The following is a 13,879-nucleotide window of genomic DNA, read 5'->3' as shown; positions in this document are numbered from 1 at the left end:
TATGTAACATCTCAAGGTTCATTTTACCATAGTGCTGATTAGCATATATATTTATACTGTTAATGAGTCTCTGTTGTATAGTTGTGCAGATGAGAAGGCAGGCTGCTGTCAGTTATGTTATGTCCAGGTGGGCAGATGCATGTCTGTCTTTCAGGAACTCTGATGAGGTCTAATGTATCATTACTGGACTAATGACTCGGCTCATTCTGTCATGCATCCCTATTAGGCTGTAGAATAGCTTGGGGATCTCTGTTACAAGTGAGGCTCAGACTTTTTTTTTCACACAATGCCACGATAGACACAAAGGATTGTGGGGGGGAAAAAAAGCTCCAGCTTCATTTAGTGGTTCATTAGTTGGGTGATGCTCTATTTAAAGCCTCTGTGTCTTCCATTGCCAGAGATTCAGCTCACTCGCATGTGACAGGAGGGCGTTGGCATTTTATTAAGTGTACCTCATAGATGCACTGTGGGCTTTAAATTGGGCTTGACCTTTTGTGGAAAATGTTTGCGTGTTGACCGGCTGGAAGTCGCAGTGGTGTTTTCACAGAGTGTTCTCTTCTTTTTGCATGCCAGTCTGACGCTCGTCCTGAGGTCATTATCCATTATTTCTCTGCCTGTGCTCATTGTGTGCATTTACATGCCTGTTGTGTCTATGCATCTCTCTTGCAGCCGCGCTGTTGGAAATTAACGCTCAGCCCCGAAAATGTAAACACGCTTGCCTTGCCCACCGTACATTTTCAAATGGTGATTGAGGATATGCACTATGATTTGTTTTTTATGTGTCTTGTTCCTCTTTCTTTTAAAAAAAGAACCTCGTCTTTAAAAAAAAAAAAAAAAAGAACAGCACCTATCTCTTCTTCCTCTGGTTCGTCCTCTATTTTTAAGAGCCTAACTAAATTCTTAATTGCAACACAAAGACTCTCCCAGGCTCAGCCTCTCTCAGGCTCAGCCTCTCTCATCTGTTCCCTGGTGTGGCACAGACTAATGACAGAAAAGGCCACCTTAGAATAGACTAGTAGAATATCATTCCCATTATGTATGTCATGTGTCCTTCAGACTACTGAGTGTGTGTGTGTGTGTGTGTGTGTGTGTGTCTGTGCACGTGTGTGTGTGTGTATGTGTCTGTGTGTCTGTGCACGTGTGTGTGTGTGTGTTTTTGTGTGTGTAGGGGGAAGGTGGTGATACTACTCGTCACCCCAGAGAGACAACCAACATGAGGACGCAAACAGTGGCCTCGTACTTCAGAGTAAGAGGGATCTTTTACCATGATATTCCAGAGATAGATGTGCTTGACTGTAAACAAGGCCTGTTCAGTCTTATCTACAACCAGGCAGGACCATGTTCTACTCCACTCTGCTAATTGATTGTATTGATCTGCGTCAGTTTTCAAATCTAGAACAGATTTGTCCACGGTGACGGCTACACTGTGATGCAATCTCTGCCCAGCGTTTGTCTTCCTATGTCATTTGCAAAGTACTTAAAGAGAACGAAATACTTAGGGAAACTACTTGAGGGAAATACTATGGTTTCACTCTCCCTTTAAAGCATCATCTAATGCTAGACTGCGGTCAATCCTTGTTACACAGACCAGTTCACACATCATAGTTAGTGTCAGTAGCAACTGTGTTCCAGTCTTTGCACTGCTGTCGATTTCCAGTACTCCTTAATGGACCTGCTGTCCAAGATGGTGGCTGGCCAGCCACACTTTGTGCGCTGCATTAAGCCCAACAACGACCGCCAGGCCAGCAAGTTTGATCGGGAGAAAGTTCTGATCCAGCTGCGCTACACCGGAATCCTGGAGACGGCCAAGATCCGCCGGCAGGGCTACTCCCACCGGATCGCCTTCGCCAACTTCATCCAGAGGTGAGGGAAGCTGCAGATGATAACCTACTAACAACACAACAGTTTCAAAGCACGCCACCAGTATGAGCATTGTTTTGTTTATTATATTGTTATTTATTTGCTGATAATTTGCATGACCATCTAATCCCTGAAATGATTACTGCCATGTTGTGTTGGACTTTTGGATATGTGCATGAAATGCTCTTTGGAATATTTTTTTCAGGTACTACATCCTGGCCTTCCGGGCCAACGAAGAGCCACCTCTCACTCCAGAGACTTGTGCCGCCATTTTGGAGAAAGCCAAGTTGGAGAACTGGGTCTTGGGTAAAACAAAGGTGAGCTCACTGTCAACAACGTCCCCATAACACCTTCACTCCAGTGACGCTTTAAGCACTGCCAGCTCCCTCTTTACTCATGGTGTGTGTTGTGTGTGTGTTGTGTGTGTGTGTGTGTGTGTGTGTCTCTGTCAGGTGTTCTTGAAATACTACCATGTGGAGCAGCTGAACCTGATGATGCGTCTGACCACTGAACGCATTGTGCTGGTACAGGCCTATGTGCGGGGCTGGCTGGGCGCCAAACGCTACAAGATGATCCTGGAAAAGAGGAATCAGAGTGCCATGGTCCTGCAGTCAGGTGAGGGGTCATGAGGGTCAAGAGAGCCAGCAGTCAGGTGAGGGGTCGAGGGGTCAAGAGAGCCAGCAGTCAGGTGAGGGGTCGAGAGGGTCAAGAGAGCCAGCAGTCAGGTGAGGGGTCGAAAGAGCAAGCGGTCAGGTGAGGGGTCGAGAGAGCCAGCAGTCAGGTGAGGGGTCGAAAGGGCCAGCAGTCAGGTGAGGGGTCGAGAGAGCCACCAGTCAGGTGAGGGGTCGAGAGAGTCAAGAGAGCCAGCAGTCAGGTGAGGGGTCGAGAGGGTCAAGAGAGCCAGCAGTCAGGTGAGGGGTCGAAAGAGCAAGCAGTCAGATGAGGGGTCGAGAGAGCCAGCAGTCAGGTGAGGAGTCGAGAGAGCCAGCAGTCAGGTGAGGAGTCGAGAGGGTCAAGAGAGCCAGCAGTCAGGTGAGGGGTCGAGAGATCCAGCAGTCAGGTGAGGGGTCAAGAGGGTCAAGAGAGCCAGCAGTCAGGTGAGGGGTCAAGAGAGCCACCAGTCAGGTGAGGGGTCAAGAGAGCCAGCAGTCAGGTGAGGGGTCAAGAGGGTCAAGAGAGCGAGCAGTCAGGTGAGGGGTCGAGAGAGTCAAGAGAGTCAGCTGGCCAGACTGAGAGTCATGTGATTTAGTCATGTGATTTAGTCATGTGACTACACTGAGGGCAGGATCATAGGACTCCACGGATGATTACAGTGAATATAACTTTGCCCTTGTCTCTGTATCACTCTAATTGTCTTTTCTTAATTGTTTCACATGAAGAATGTGTGCTCTGTGTTGTGTCCTCTCTAACATGTGCACCTGTCTGCTCATACCTGCCTCCCACTTTAGCCTACAGAGGACAAAAAGTACGGAAACAGGTTTCAGACGACAAAAGCAAAGCCAAGTTTGAGGCCTGCATCATTCGGTTTCAAGCAAGTAGGTTCCTTTGTAACTTTAGTTTTTATAATGGTCATTCAATGTTTTTTACCCATCTGTGTTACCATATTGTTGCATTAACCTACTGCTTTTCTAGTCTGCAGAGGGTATCTTGCCAGAAAAATGTGTAAGGCATTACTGGATGAGAAGAATAAAGCTGCTGCCAAAATCCAAGCTCACTACAGGGGCCACAGAGAGAGGAAGAGTTTCAAAAAGAGGAAGTGAGTTTCTGGCTCAGGAGAGCTTCATTTTCTCCCTCATTGTTTGCCTGGTGTGAGACAGTTCTGAGACAGACAAATTGGTAAAGCCAGACTTAAATGGGTACATGAGTTCCAAGCAGTGCTGCAAAACGGCCAGTTTTCCCTTCAGTAGTTACCATCATGCCAGTGTGTTTAGAATGCTATAAAATGAACGTTCTACACAACATGTTGTTGATTGGTGCCAGTCATTATCCACCTACTGTTGTTCATCCCCAGAGAGGCCATGGAGCAGGAAAGGGCCAGTGAGGACGAGGAGATCACACCGACCCAAACTCCTGTCCCCATGGAAGAGGACCTTATCCTGGCAGAGGAAGCTGTGATGGCTACAGAATCGGGCCCGGCTTGTGGGTCTGGAGGGGCCGACGGTGGAACAACTGAAGAGGAGGATGAAACTAAGGCTGCCGTCTGTCTCCAGAGCAACTTTAGGGGCCACAAAGAGAGGAAGAAGTACAAGGAGCGCAGGAAGACCTTGGCTGGGCAAGAGTTGGCCATGAACCCTGAACCCTGCTCCACAGACGATTATGAACCAGAGCTTGTTGCCATGCAAGAGGAAGAGGAACAGATCGAGCAAGCTGAACCCGAAGGGGAGAACCAGGAAGGAGTTGAGGGAGAACCAGACCCGGAACAGGAAGCCAAGGCCGCCACGGTCCTCCAGAGTAACTTCAGAGGGCACAAGGAACGGCAGCGTCTGGAGAAAGAGGGGAAGATTCCGAAGAAAGGGAAGGGTGTCCCCGAGGAGCATGAAGAGCCTTTCCCTGAGCCTCCCCCAGTGGACGAAGCCACAGAGTTACAGGAGGCATGTGAGGAGGTCATTGTTGAGCAGGAGCAAGATGCAGCCGAGGGCACAGGGGAGGAGGATGAAGAGAGGGCCGCCACGGTTCTCCAGAGCAACTTCAGGGGCCACAAGGAGCGCAAGAAGCTGCAGGAAGAAGGTAAGATACCCAATAAAAAGGAGAAGACGACGTGTGAGCCGTCACCAGAGCCTTTAGCTGAGGAACCCCTGCCAGATCCAACACAGCCTGCTTCTGAACCAAAAACTGAGTCAGAACTTGAGGTAGAACTAGAGACTGAATGTGTGCGTGAATCAGGGCAGGAGCCAGATGTAGAACAGCCTTGTTCGAGCCAGCCAGACATTGACGAAGAAAAGGCAGCCACTGTCCTCCAAAGCAATTTCCGAGGACACAGAGAGAGGAAGAAGCTCAAGGAGAAGAGAGGAGAAACACAACAAGAAAAGGGATGTGAAACGAACATGGAGGAGGAGGAGGAGAATACAGAAGAATGTGAAGAGGTTGAGGGAGAGGTTCTGGAGATCACTGATATCCATGTAGAGCACCGCACATGCGTGTCACAGCAGGATGAGCTCCATGAGGAAGAACAGGCTGCCGTAAAAATCCAGAGCACCTTCAGGGGCCACAAGGACAGGAAGAATCTAAAGGCTGCCACCGAGAGAGAGGCAGAGGAACTGGAGGACTTCTCCACACAGGTAACTTTACATGAACCTATAGTATTCCAAACCAGATTACATATTTTAAACCCAAATTTGGGTGATTACAGATACGGAAATACTCTTGCATGGGCATTACCGTTCAAGGTCATGGATGGAGGTCAAGGTCATAGAAGAGTCATTAGAAGAACTTAGTATACCTGGCACATATTCCAAGGATGTTAAGCTTGTGTGCCATTTTGTTCCGGTCCTAAAGGAACAACACTCTAAACTCTTGTGATCCTCAGATCTCCAAGGCCTCACAGGACTGCTATACCGTGCAGCTGAAACTGAATGAGATCATCCTCGCCCACCAGATGGACCCCAGCAGTAATGGCATGTTCATGAAGGGAAAAGCTGTGAATGGCATCGCTCATCAACAGTCAGGTGGGCACTGCTGCATGGGCCGGGTGTAGAATTCAGTTGAGTTTGAGCTGAAGCGGCACACCAAAATACAGGACAAGCTGTGCTGTACCAAGGCAAATACATATGCATTCCTAGTGACATTAAATCTGCAGCAAGATTCTGTAGCTCTGAGTGAACCATTTCCAGGGCAGGGGGGCATGACATATCATAAATAAATCATGGGGGTGTGATTGGCAGTCTTAATACGCCCTTAAACTGCACTGCAAGGATAAAATATGTATCAACGACCTTGCGTGTATTATTGTTTATCTACTATTTAAAACAATATATCTATAGTAGCCTGTTTTACTGGTTAACTGTTTTAACCAACCCCAGAGATTCTTTACTTTCATGGACATTCCTGAGGGTCATTAGTAGGACATTAGTATGTTTTTTAAGTTCAAGCCAGATAGAAACAAGAATAATACCAGACTGAATGACAAACAGAGTGGGTTGCTATAGCCAATGTGATAGAACTCCATGTATTACAGTGAGGAGTTCCCAGGGACCCTGTGGTTAAAATATTTTACTGTCGAAGACTTCTTTAAGATACACAGAGCTGACACACTGTTTAAAACTCTGGTTTTCTTTTTTTTCTTTTTTTAATCCTCCCATCGCAACCGCTGCCTCAGGTGCAGAGACAGATTGAAAAAGCCCAGCTTCTGTTATTGGGTGTCAGTACCCCCTGCCAGCTGAGATGTTATCAGTGAAAGAAGTTCCCATTTTCTCTCCCGTGGCACCTGATCAGATACAAAAAAAAAGAAACAAAAGGCAAACGTGGGAGATGTCAAGTGCTAAAACAGGAAAGTGTTTCTTGGACAAGATGCGTCATCAGCCAACTCCCAGTGCAGCTCAGGATCTGTTGTTGGTTTGATTGTGTTGGGTGATATATTTAATTGCTTTAGGACTGATGAGCCAGGGAACACAGTCAAACTTCAGTCTTTTTTGCCATCAGCAAATTCGCCCCTAAGATAGCTAAGATTCTATTATCTGTGGTTTCACCTCATGTCCACACAGAACATAACAAATAATTGTGTCTGAAGCCATTACTTTGATTTGCCCTGGCTTCCCATTCTTTTGATAACTTCAGTGTGGATGACCTTCGGGACTCCCCATTTCTCCCAAATTTGTTGTGGTTTAATTTCTGCTATATCTGCTATTCCTGCTATTTTCCAAAACGCATGTTGGCTTATAAGCTATATCGTCATAACATTTAATCTCCAAGAGAGCTTGTGTGCGTGTGTGTGTGTGTATGTGTGTGTGTGTGTGTGTGTGTGTGTGTGTGTGTGTGTGTGTGTGTGTGTGTGTATATGTATGTGTGCTTGGTTGAAGACTTGGCTAACCTTTTCAGTACCTATTAATCAAAACCTAGAAAATGGTTGCCATGGGCAAATCAATTCCTCCAATTCAATCCATCTCAAATCTATCAGTTTAGTGCAAGGGTGCCACACACAGACTGTGGATATTGGGCTGGTTTACACTCTTTCACTGACCACATTCGAGCGGCCAGACCCATGTAACATAAGGTGCTGTGTAAACGTTCTTGGTTGGAAACTTGAAGAGTTTTCAAACCACTTTTGTTAGTTCACTGGAATTTCATTAAAGTATAAAATAAAACAAAAAACAATTAGTGAAGAAGTACCACATGCCATGACTAATACTAGTGATGAGTAAGCAAACAGAAATGTCATGTTTTAATGCATGTTGATAAGGTGAGCAGTTCAGTCTCGTTGCAGTCACATGCTCTTCTCTAATGCTTTTAGCATAATAAGCTAATAAACAATTGAACATGTAACCAGATTACCTGTAGGCGCCCATCTTAGCAAGAAATACAACTGAGCAATAATTTCCATTTTGAATGCCAATCACATTGCTCTTTATGCAAAGGTCATTAAATGCTAATTATATTTCAGTGGAAAGTGCTCCTGCAATTACAGTGACCATTAAAATGAAAGCCCCCTGAATTGGCTTTATTCCCTTTGAGCAATCAAGGCTCATGGTCGACCTTTCAGAAAAGCTTGTACAATAAACATGACAACGTTTTTTTTTCTTCTCATTTGGCGTTCCTGGACATTGATGAATTGTTCCTCTGGAGGCTTTCTTGGGCTTAACCCAACAGTTACCTGGATGGGAAATATAATGATCAGACATTGTTGAATAAAATATATCACTGTAAGATCAACAATGTAATACATAAAGATGTATCTCTGCCTCTCAAGGCAGTAAGGCGGGGCTCACAATGAAAATAAGGAGGTGCCTGAGGCATAGGGCAACGCAATGCTCCGACCACAATAATTCTGTTCGTTTAAACAAAGTTCTATCTCAATGTTAGGTGATGTGAAATACTAATTTCTAAACAAAAGAAGAAACGTCCCGCTCCTGTAAAGAATCTTACAGCTTTGATTGGTCAGAATGCCTGAGATGCTCCTAGAATTCATTAAACTAACATTAATGAGCATTGTGTTTTGCTCTGGAAGTTGAACTCGATTGAACTGGACTTAGCGCTCTGCCCCCACGTGACTAACTTAACACTAGTGTGTCAACCGTTTCGCTGCTGAACCCTAGGAAACAATAGAAAATATACCATTTTTACCAGCGCTGGTTAGTGTAATCCCCAAATAAATGCAAAAAAAAAAAAAAAACCTTTACCCAGTACAAGCAAACGCAGATACACTGTTCGGTGGTAATAGGTCAGCTAAAGCCTAGAACATGCTGTGACTGGCAGGGGATTTCTGATTGATTGTTAAAAAAATTAAAACTACATGCGCCCCGGGGTTAAACTGTCAGTAGTGGCCCCCGCTCAATAAGGACGGGGGGAGGGGGGGTCAGGTATTCGCTGTGGAAAGTGTTTGTGTGTGATCCCACTTTAAAGGATTGCCCTCTTTTTTTCCCTCAGCGACTGCTTTGAAAGGAGTCCATTGAAAACAACATAAGAGTTACTAAACAGCGAAGCTAAACCAGCAGGAGCCTTTGTGTGCTCTCCTCTCCACTAGCTGGGATGGGAGGCCTTCTCCTGAGCTGTGCCATTGTGTGAAGCATATTGAAAATGACATTTTCCCCCTCAGCCCGTCTCTTAAGTGGAGAATGGACAGTTTTGGCAGACAAATAGCCCTGCTCACGTCTTAATTGCAAAGCACCTTTTCACAGGAATTCAATATATTTCGAGTTGCAAGAGAGAGTGGCAGAGTTTGATGCTGTTGTTAACCAAAAGCTACTGTTCATTTGTTCTGCTCTTAGTCGACCCGAAGCAGACGCGCACTCCCCGGCGAACACAGAAACCAAAGACGCTCAACACGCCAGAAGATTCTACATACTACACCCTCATCCATGTAAGTTAGATACTACACCCTCATCCATGTAAGTTACATACTACACCCTCATCCATGTAAGTTTGTCTAACCCTATATTCTACATACTACACCCTCATCCATGTAAGTTTGTCACTTGTGAACACAGAACACAAGCCTTTTTGCTCACTGCCATGTTTGGCAAATGCCTGATGCAAAGAAAAATACAGCATTTTTTTGACAATTTACATTTACATTTTAAATTCTTTTTTTTTAATCGCTGGTGTTTATGCAGACACACAGTTCAAGGAGCAATTGTACCTGCTGCATTGTATTGCAGCAGGTACACTGTTTTAAAACTGACTCAGTGTTGAAATATCTTCATTTCGGAGCGCAGCAGTAAACCCAAGAGGTGTGTGAGGCTCGAGGTAGCATTGCCTCCAGGTCAAGCCGCATGACCTCCAGTGCACAGTGATTATTCTGCTCATCATATGTAGGTAGCATTCATGTCCAGGACAGGTACATTTGCACCCAGATGAACCTTGGCCTTTAACTCTTAATTATTATCTTCTCTATTTTTGTTTTTCTCTTGCAGAGATCAGTCCAGGATGAGAGGCGAAGGCCCAGGAAGCAATGGTAAATGTGTATTCACTGAGTCTAGGTGCTGGAGACATGTGTGAGTGTGAGCCACATGTACCCGAGGGTTAGCATAGGTGACCCAAACTAACCCTAGGTCTGTAATGTCTATGGTGTATCCCTATGAGAGAATGAATGGGGTACAAGATAACGTCCATGGTAGTTAAATAATTGCTTGAAAGACCACGCATTCTATTCTGTTCATTAGAATGCGTGTGTACGTTGTCTCTGTATAGACTTCGAACCCATTATATCTCTTCAATAGGTCTGTTGCTATCCCTCTACTACCAGCAAAAAATAACAGATTAAAAGGCAAGTCACGTAGCTTAATGCGCTCTCACAACAACCACAAAGTCAGCCTAAAGGACCAATATGTAATAAATGATAATTCAGTTGTAGAAATCTAAACAGCAGCTCAGCTGGCCAAACTACAAATGTCTCCCTAAGAGATGTGAAAATGCCCTGAACATACAAATCATGGATGAATATAGAACATTGTTATGATTTATATAACTTTATTTGGATGCACAGGTAAAATGAAATAATCCTAACAAGATCCAAATATTGTTTTGAGCCTATCTGCAATTCAAGACTCTGCCCAATGCAGTACACTTATGGCCCAAAGCAGTACACTTATGGGGAAAGGCAGCAGCATCTCCACCAAATGGATGTACTGCCTATTACAGCTGATACAGAGAAATATTTTACACAATATAACACACACGCACGCGCACACACACAGTCTTTCTCTCTCTGTGCGAGTATTGTGCCTCCTGTAGTCAAACTGACAGCCAGCCAAAAAGCTGAACAATCTGACTTAATGCTGGGAGAACTAAGCCAGACATTCCATCATGTCTGTCTTACACACACACACACAGAAATACACACAGAAATACACACACTACACACACAGGCATCATAATTTGTTTGCCGATAAATAAAGCTGACTGTGGACAGGAGCCGTTTCCCTGCCCTATTAGGAACGAGAAGGTCAGGAAGAAAGATAGCATCTGGGCATGCAGGCTGACAGAGAGAGAGAGAAGAGAAGGAGGTGGATAGATAGATAGATAGATAGATAGAGAGAGAGAGAGAGAGAGAGAGAGAGAGAGAGAGAGAGAGAGAGAGAGAAGGAGGTGGAGAGAGATAAAAACATGCATTGAAGGGGGATGAGATGGAGTGGTGAAAGGGCTCCAGGACCATATACATTCCCCGCTTCGGTAGGAGCTCATCACTCAATCACTCATTGGTGGAAAAGACAACGGTTATGGTCCAATTTCTAGTCAGCCTTACATCATAATCACTGAGTGAGGTTGCAGATCATGAAGACCCACAGAGATGGCCCTCACTTTCAGAGATGGAAAGACCTCTAGAAAGAAAAAATAAATTGGAATTACAGCGCGCCCTTCAGATGAGAAGAGCAGAGAAGAGGAGCTGGAGAAGAGGAGCTGGAGAAGAGAAGAACAGAGGGCAATCAGAGACGACACGGAGGAGAGGGATGGAGACGATGGCAAGAGAGAAAAAGGGAGGGTGTCGTAGGGAGATGACACACGGGCCGCACACGGAAGAGCGAGAGATGAGAGAGAAGGGCATGAGCGATGGGAAAATCACCAGAGGGAGAAACTGAGTGTCTGAGAGTGTGTCTCTCATATATCTCTCATACACACACACACACACACACACACACACACACACACACACACACACACACACACACAGACCAAGAGAGCTCAGCTGAAACTGAAATAATGGCGCTGCAGCTCCATGCTCGGCCTGCTATGAAACCCAGTAATAAGCTTTTTTATGCCTATGGCTCGCTGGCCGCCCCCCTGGCTGTGGCTCTGGCTGAAGTGAAGTGTGTGGGAGGAGGGGGGTTGCTCCCGAGCTGGGGGAATATCCTAGGGCCTGTCACCCCTGTCAGAGTAATGACTGCTGACAATCCACCCACACCCTCGTAATTGCATGTCACCATGACCCATACAGCTTTATCAAGTTTTACTCTGCTTTCATTTTTTTTTTTTCAACAAAGAAAATTATCCCAGATGACCCGAACAAACTGAGGTTACCTTAAATGTTTCCTGCACTTGGTATGATTTGGATCTGTATGTGAGGTCACAGCAATGGAGTTCAGGCACGGACCAAAATGACTGGTTCAGGTTCGCTCGTGAGAAGTGGTCTCGTTCTGGTTACGAGTTCACCGTTCACAGGATGACTGTACCGTAAAAGTATGCAAGTATGCAAGGACCACCCAAGTTGAACCTGGCCTGATCCAGGAGGCAGGTGGCAAACCAAACACAGTATATATTGTAGGGCTATAGGTGAGCCACCCAGGCAGAGAGATTAGTAAGTGTAGTAGTGCCCAAAGGTTTGATCGCTTATTCTGTCTCAAAGTCCATATGACACAGGCCAGGGAAGAACTAATAACTCAACAACAGAGTAAGAGTAAGAGCAAGAGCAGTGTGTCCAGTCCTGGGATGTCATCATGTCTTGCACAAACCATTTTGTTATTCATTCTTTCGATTTGTCTTGAATCCAGTGGAGGGAAGCTGCCAGACATGGATGACCAGTATTACCAGGGCCTGTCTCCTTCCAAGTCCATGGGCGCCTTGTCCAGCCAGTGCCAGCTGCCCCACGACACGCGCGCCTCCACGGACCGGAGCAGATCGTCTGACAGGCCCCTCTCGGAGCCTGGGGCCCCCATCGTGCCCAGAGACCAACGGTAAATGAGCAGAGCAGGACTCAATAAATACACTCTGTCATGTAATAATAATAATAATAATAATAATTTATTTTATTTGTAACGCACTCTTCATTCAGAAGAATCTCAGAGTGCCAACATAGTAGAAACTAACTATAATAATACAATAGAATGAAATAAGACTAATTAACATAAGCATAATAGAAAACTTAGTGTGTTTCTCAATGCACACATCCATGGGTCACATAGAGATATATGTGTGTGTGTGTGTGTCTAAATGGAAATGCACACACCTGAACACATGCTCTCACAATATCTCCGTTATTGTCTCTTGAACTCTTCATCTTCTTTCCAGTTTCCGATGAAACGGCTGGTTTTAGTAATTCAAGTACCTCAAGACCACTGTAACATATGCACGACCCTCCGAGAAGCGTTTTGTTTTTCAGGATCTAGTGATGTAACTGTCCTTTGTTCGCTCTCTCTTTCATTCTTTCTTTCACTGTGTGGACAGGCGATCCCTTCCCAGAATGCCCTCCACAGAGAGTGAGGCAGAAGACAACCCTTACGACTTCAGGAAGATTCTGCGCAAGACCTCTCAAAGACGAAGACTAATCAAGCAGTGCTGAGGTGGCACTGTGTGTGTGTGTGTGGGTGTGGGTGTGTGTGTGTTTGTGTGTGTGTGTGTGGGTGTTTGGGTAGGTGGGTGGATGTGTGTGTGTTTGAGAGAGAGAGAGAGAGGGGGGGGGGGTAGACCTTTGGTAGGCCTTGGTCAACCACCCTCCTCTCAAATTGTTTGTGATACATGTATATTTAATTTTTTTAACTGTTTATTTCTCATCATTTCCATTGTAAATGGCATCTATAGAGCATCCCACAGAGTTCTCCTTCATTCTCTATGTACTTGTTTACATGTAGACTGTGGAATTCATACTGTGGAAATGTAATGCAACAAAACAGCTTTTCTCTGGTAAGATAGCTGAAAATCTGTTAACTACTGAAGAGCACGTTGTACAAATGGTTTGGATCTTTTCGCTGAATTAATGAGGCTAATGTAATCTACCATCTGTATCGTCTAGCAACAAAACAACTGCCCGTAAGTATACACAGATCACTCTCTGAGTGACAAGACATCAGAAATGGCTCAAAAACTACAGGATTAACTGGTCATGGTCTCAGTGTAACTGGTGGGTTCAGGGATGGACATAGAAAGTAATTGGTTTTCTGTCCATTATCACTACTTGACCATCAACCTCTGAATCACTGCCATTGTACCAAGAATATGTGTAGGACCACAGTGCTACACATGTCAACCCAGTCACATCTACATGTAACATATTTGGTGTTTATCTGCTTCTGACATACTCATCATGAAAATATTTTATGGTTGATTGAAAAATGCTGATCAGACCTTGTAACACATTTGGGTGAGACATGTATTTACCAATGAAGATGTCACTGTAAATAACGTAGATTATGAACATAAACAGTACTGTGTCAATGACGTTTTAATGATTGTTGAATGCTGTACATATTGTTGTAACAACCACACCAGAGAGCTGTGTGTAATATGACGTGTGTGCTTAGAAACACATTTTGTCTGCTTAACTATTCTTACCATAAGAATAGAATCTGGGCCACAACATTCACATTCCATCATGGTTTTTAGGTCTCTGGTGTTCATTATATTTTACTTTAAAAAATACAACGTTTCTAATTTA

General features: G+C 44.9%; 1 protein-coding gene across 1 annotated transcript in view; it reads left to right on the top strand.

Annotated features, from left to right (window-relative positions):
* Positions 1 to 13,879, top strand: part of myo3a (myosin IIIA) — a 62,018-nt gene extending 48,139 nt beyond the window's left edge. The window contains 13 exon segments of the mRNA XM_031583879.2: positions 574 to 591; positions 1,169 to 1,246; positions 1,658 to 1,863; positions 2,066 to 2,177; positions 2,313 to 2,475; positions 3,309 to 3,395; positions 3,493 to 3,616; positions 3,872 to 5,138; positions 5,387 to 5,525; positions 8,781 to 8,872; positions 9,426 to 9,466; positions 12,000 to 12,182; positions 12,673 to 13,879. Of these exon segments, the coding sequence (XP_031439739.1) occupies positions 574 to 591; positions 1,169 to 1,246; positions 1,658 to 1,863; positions 2,066 to 2,177; positions 2,313 to 2,475; positions 3,309 to 3,395; positions 3,493 to 3,616; positions 3,872 to 5,138; positions 5,387 to 5,525; positions 8,781 to 8,872; positions 9,426 to 9,466; positions 12,000 to 12,182; positions 12,673 to 12,787 (2,625 nt within the window). The 3' untranslated portion in view covers positions 12,788 to 13,879.

Source organism: Clupea harengus, chromosome 17 (assembly GCF_900700415.2).
Source record: "Clupea harengus chromosome 17, Ch_v2.0.2, whole genome shotgun sequence".
Taxonomy (NCBI): Eukaryota; Metazoa; Chordata; class Actinopteri; order Clupeiformes; family Clupeidae; genus Clupea; species Clupea harengus.
Note: the sequence above shows the minus strand (reverse complement) of the source record. Positions and strands in the feature narration are given on the sequence as shown.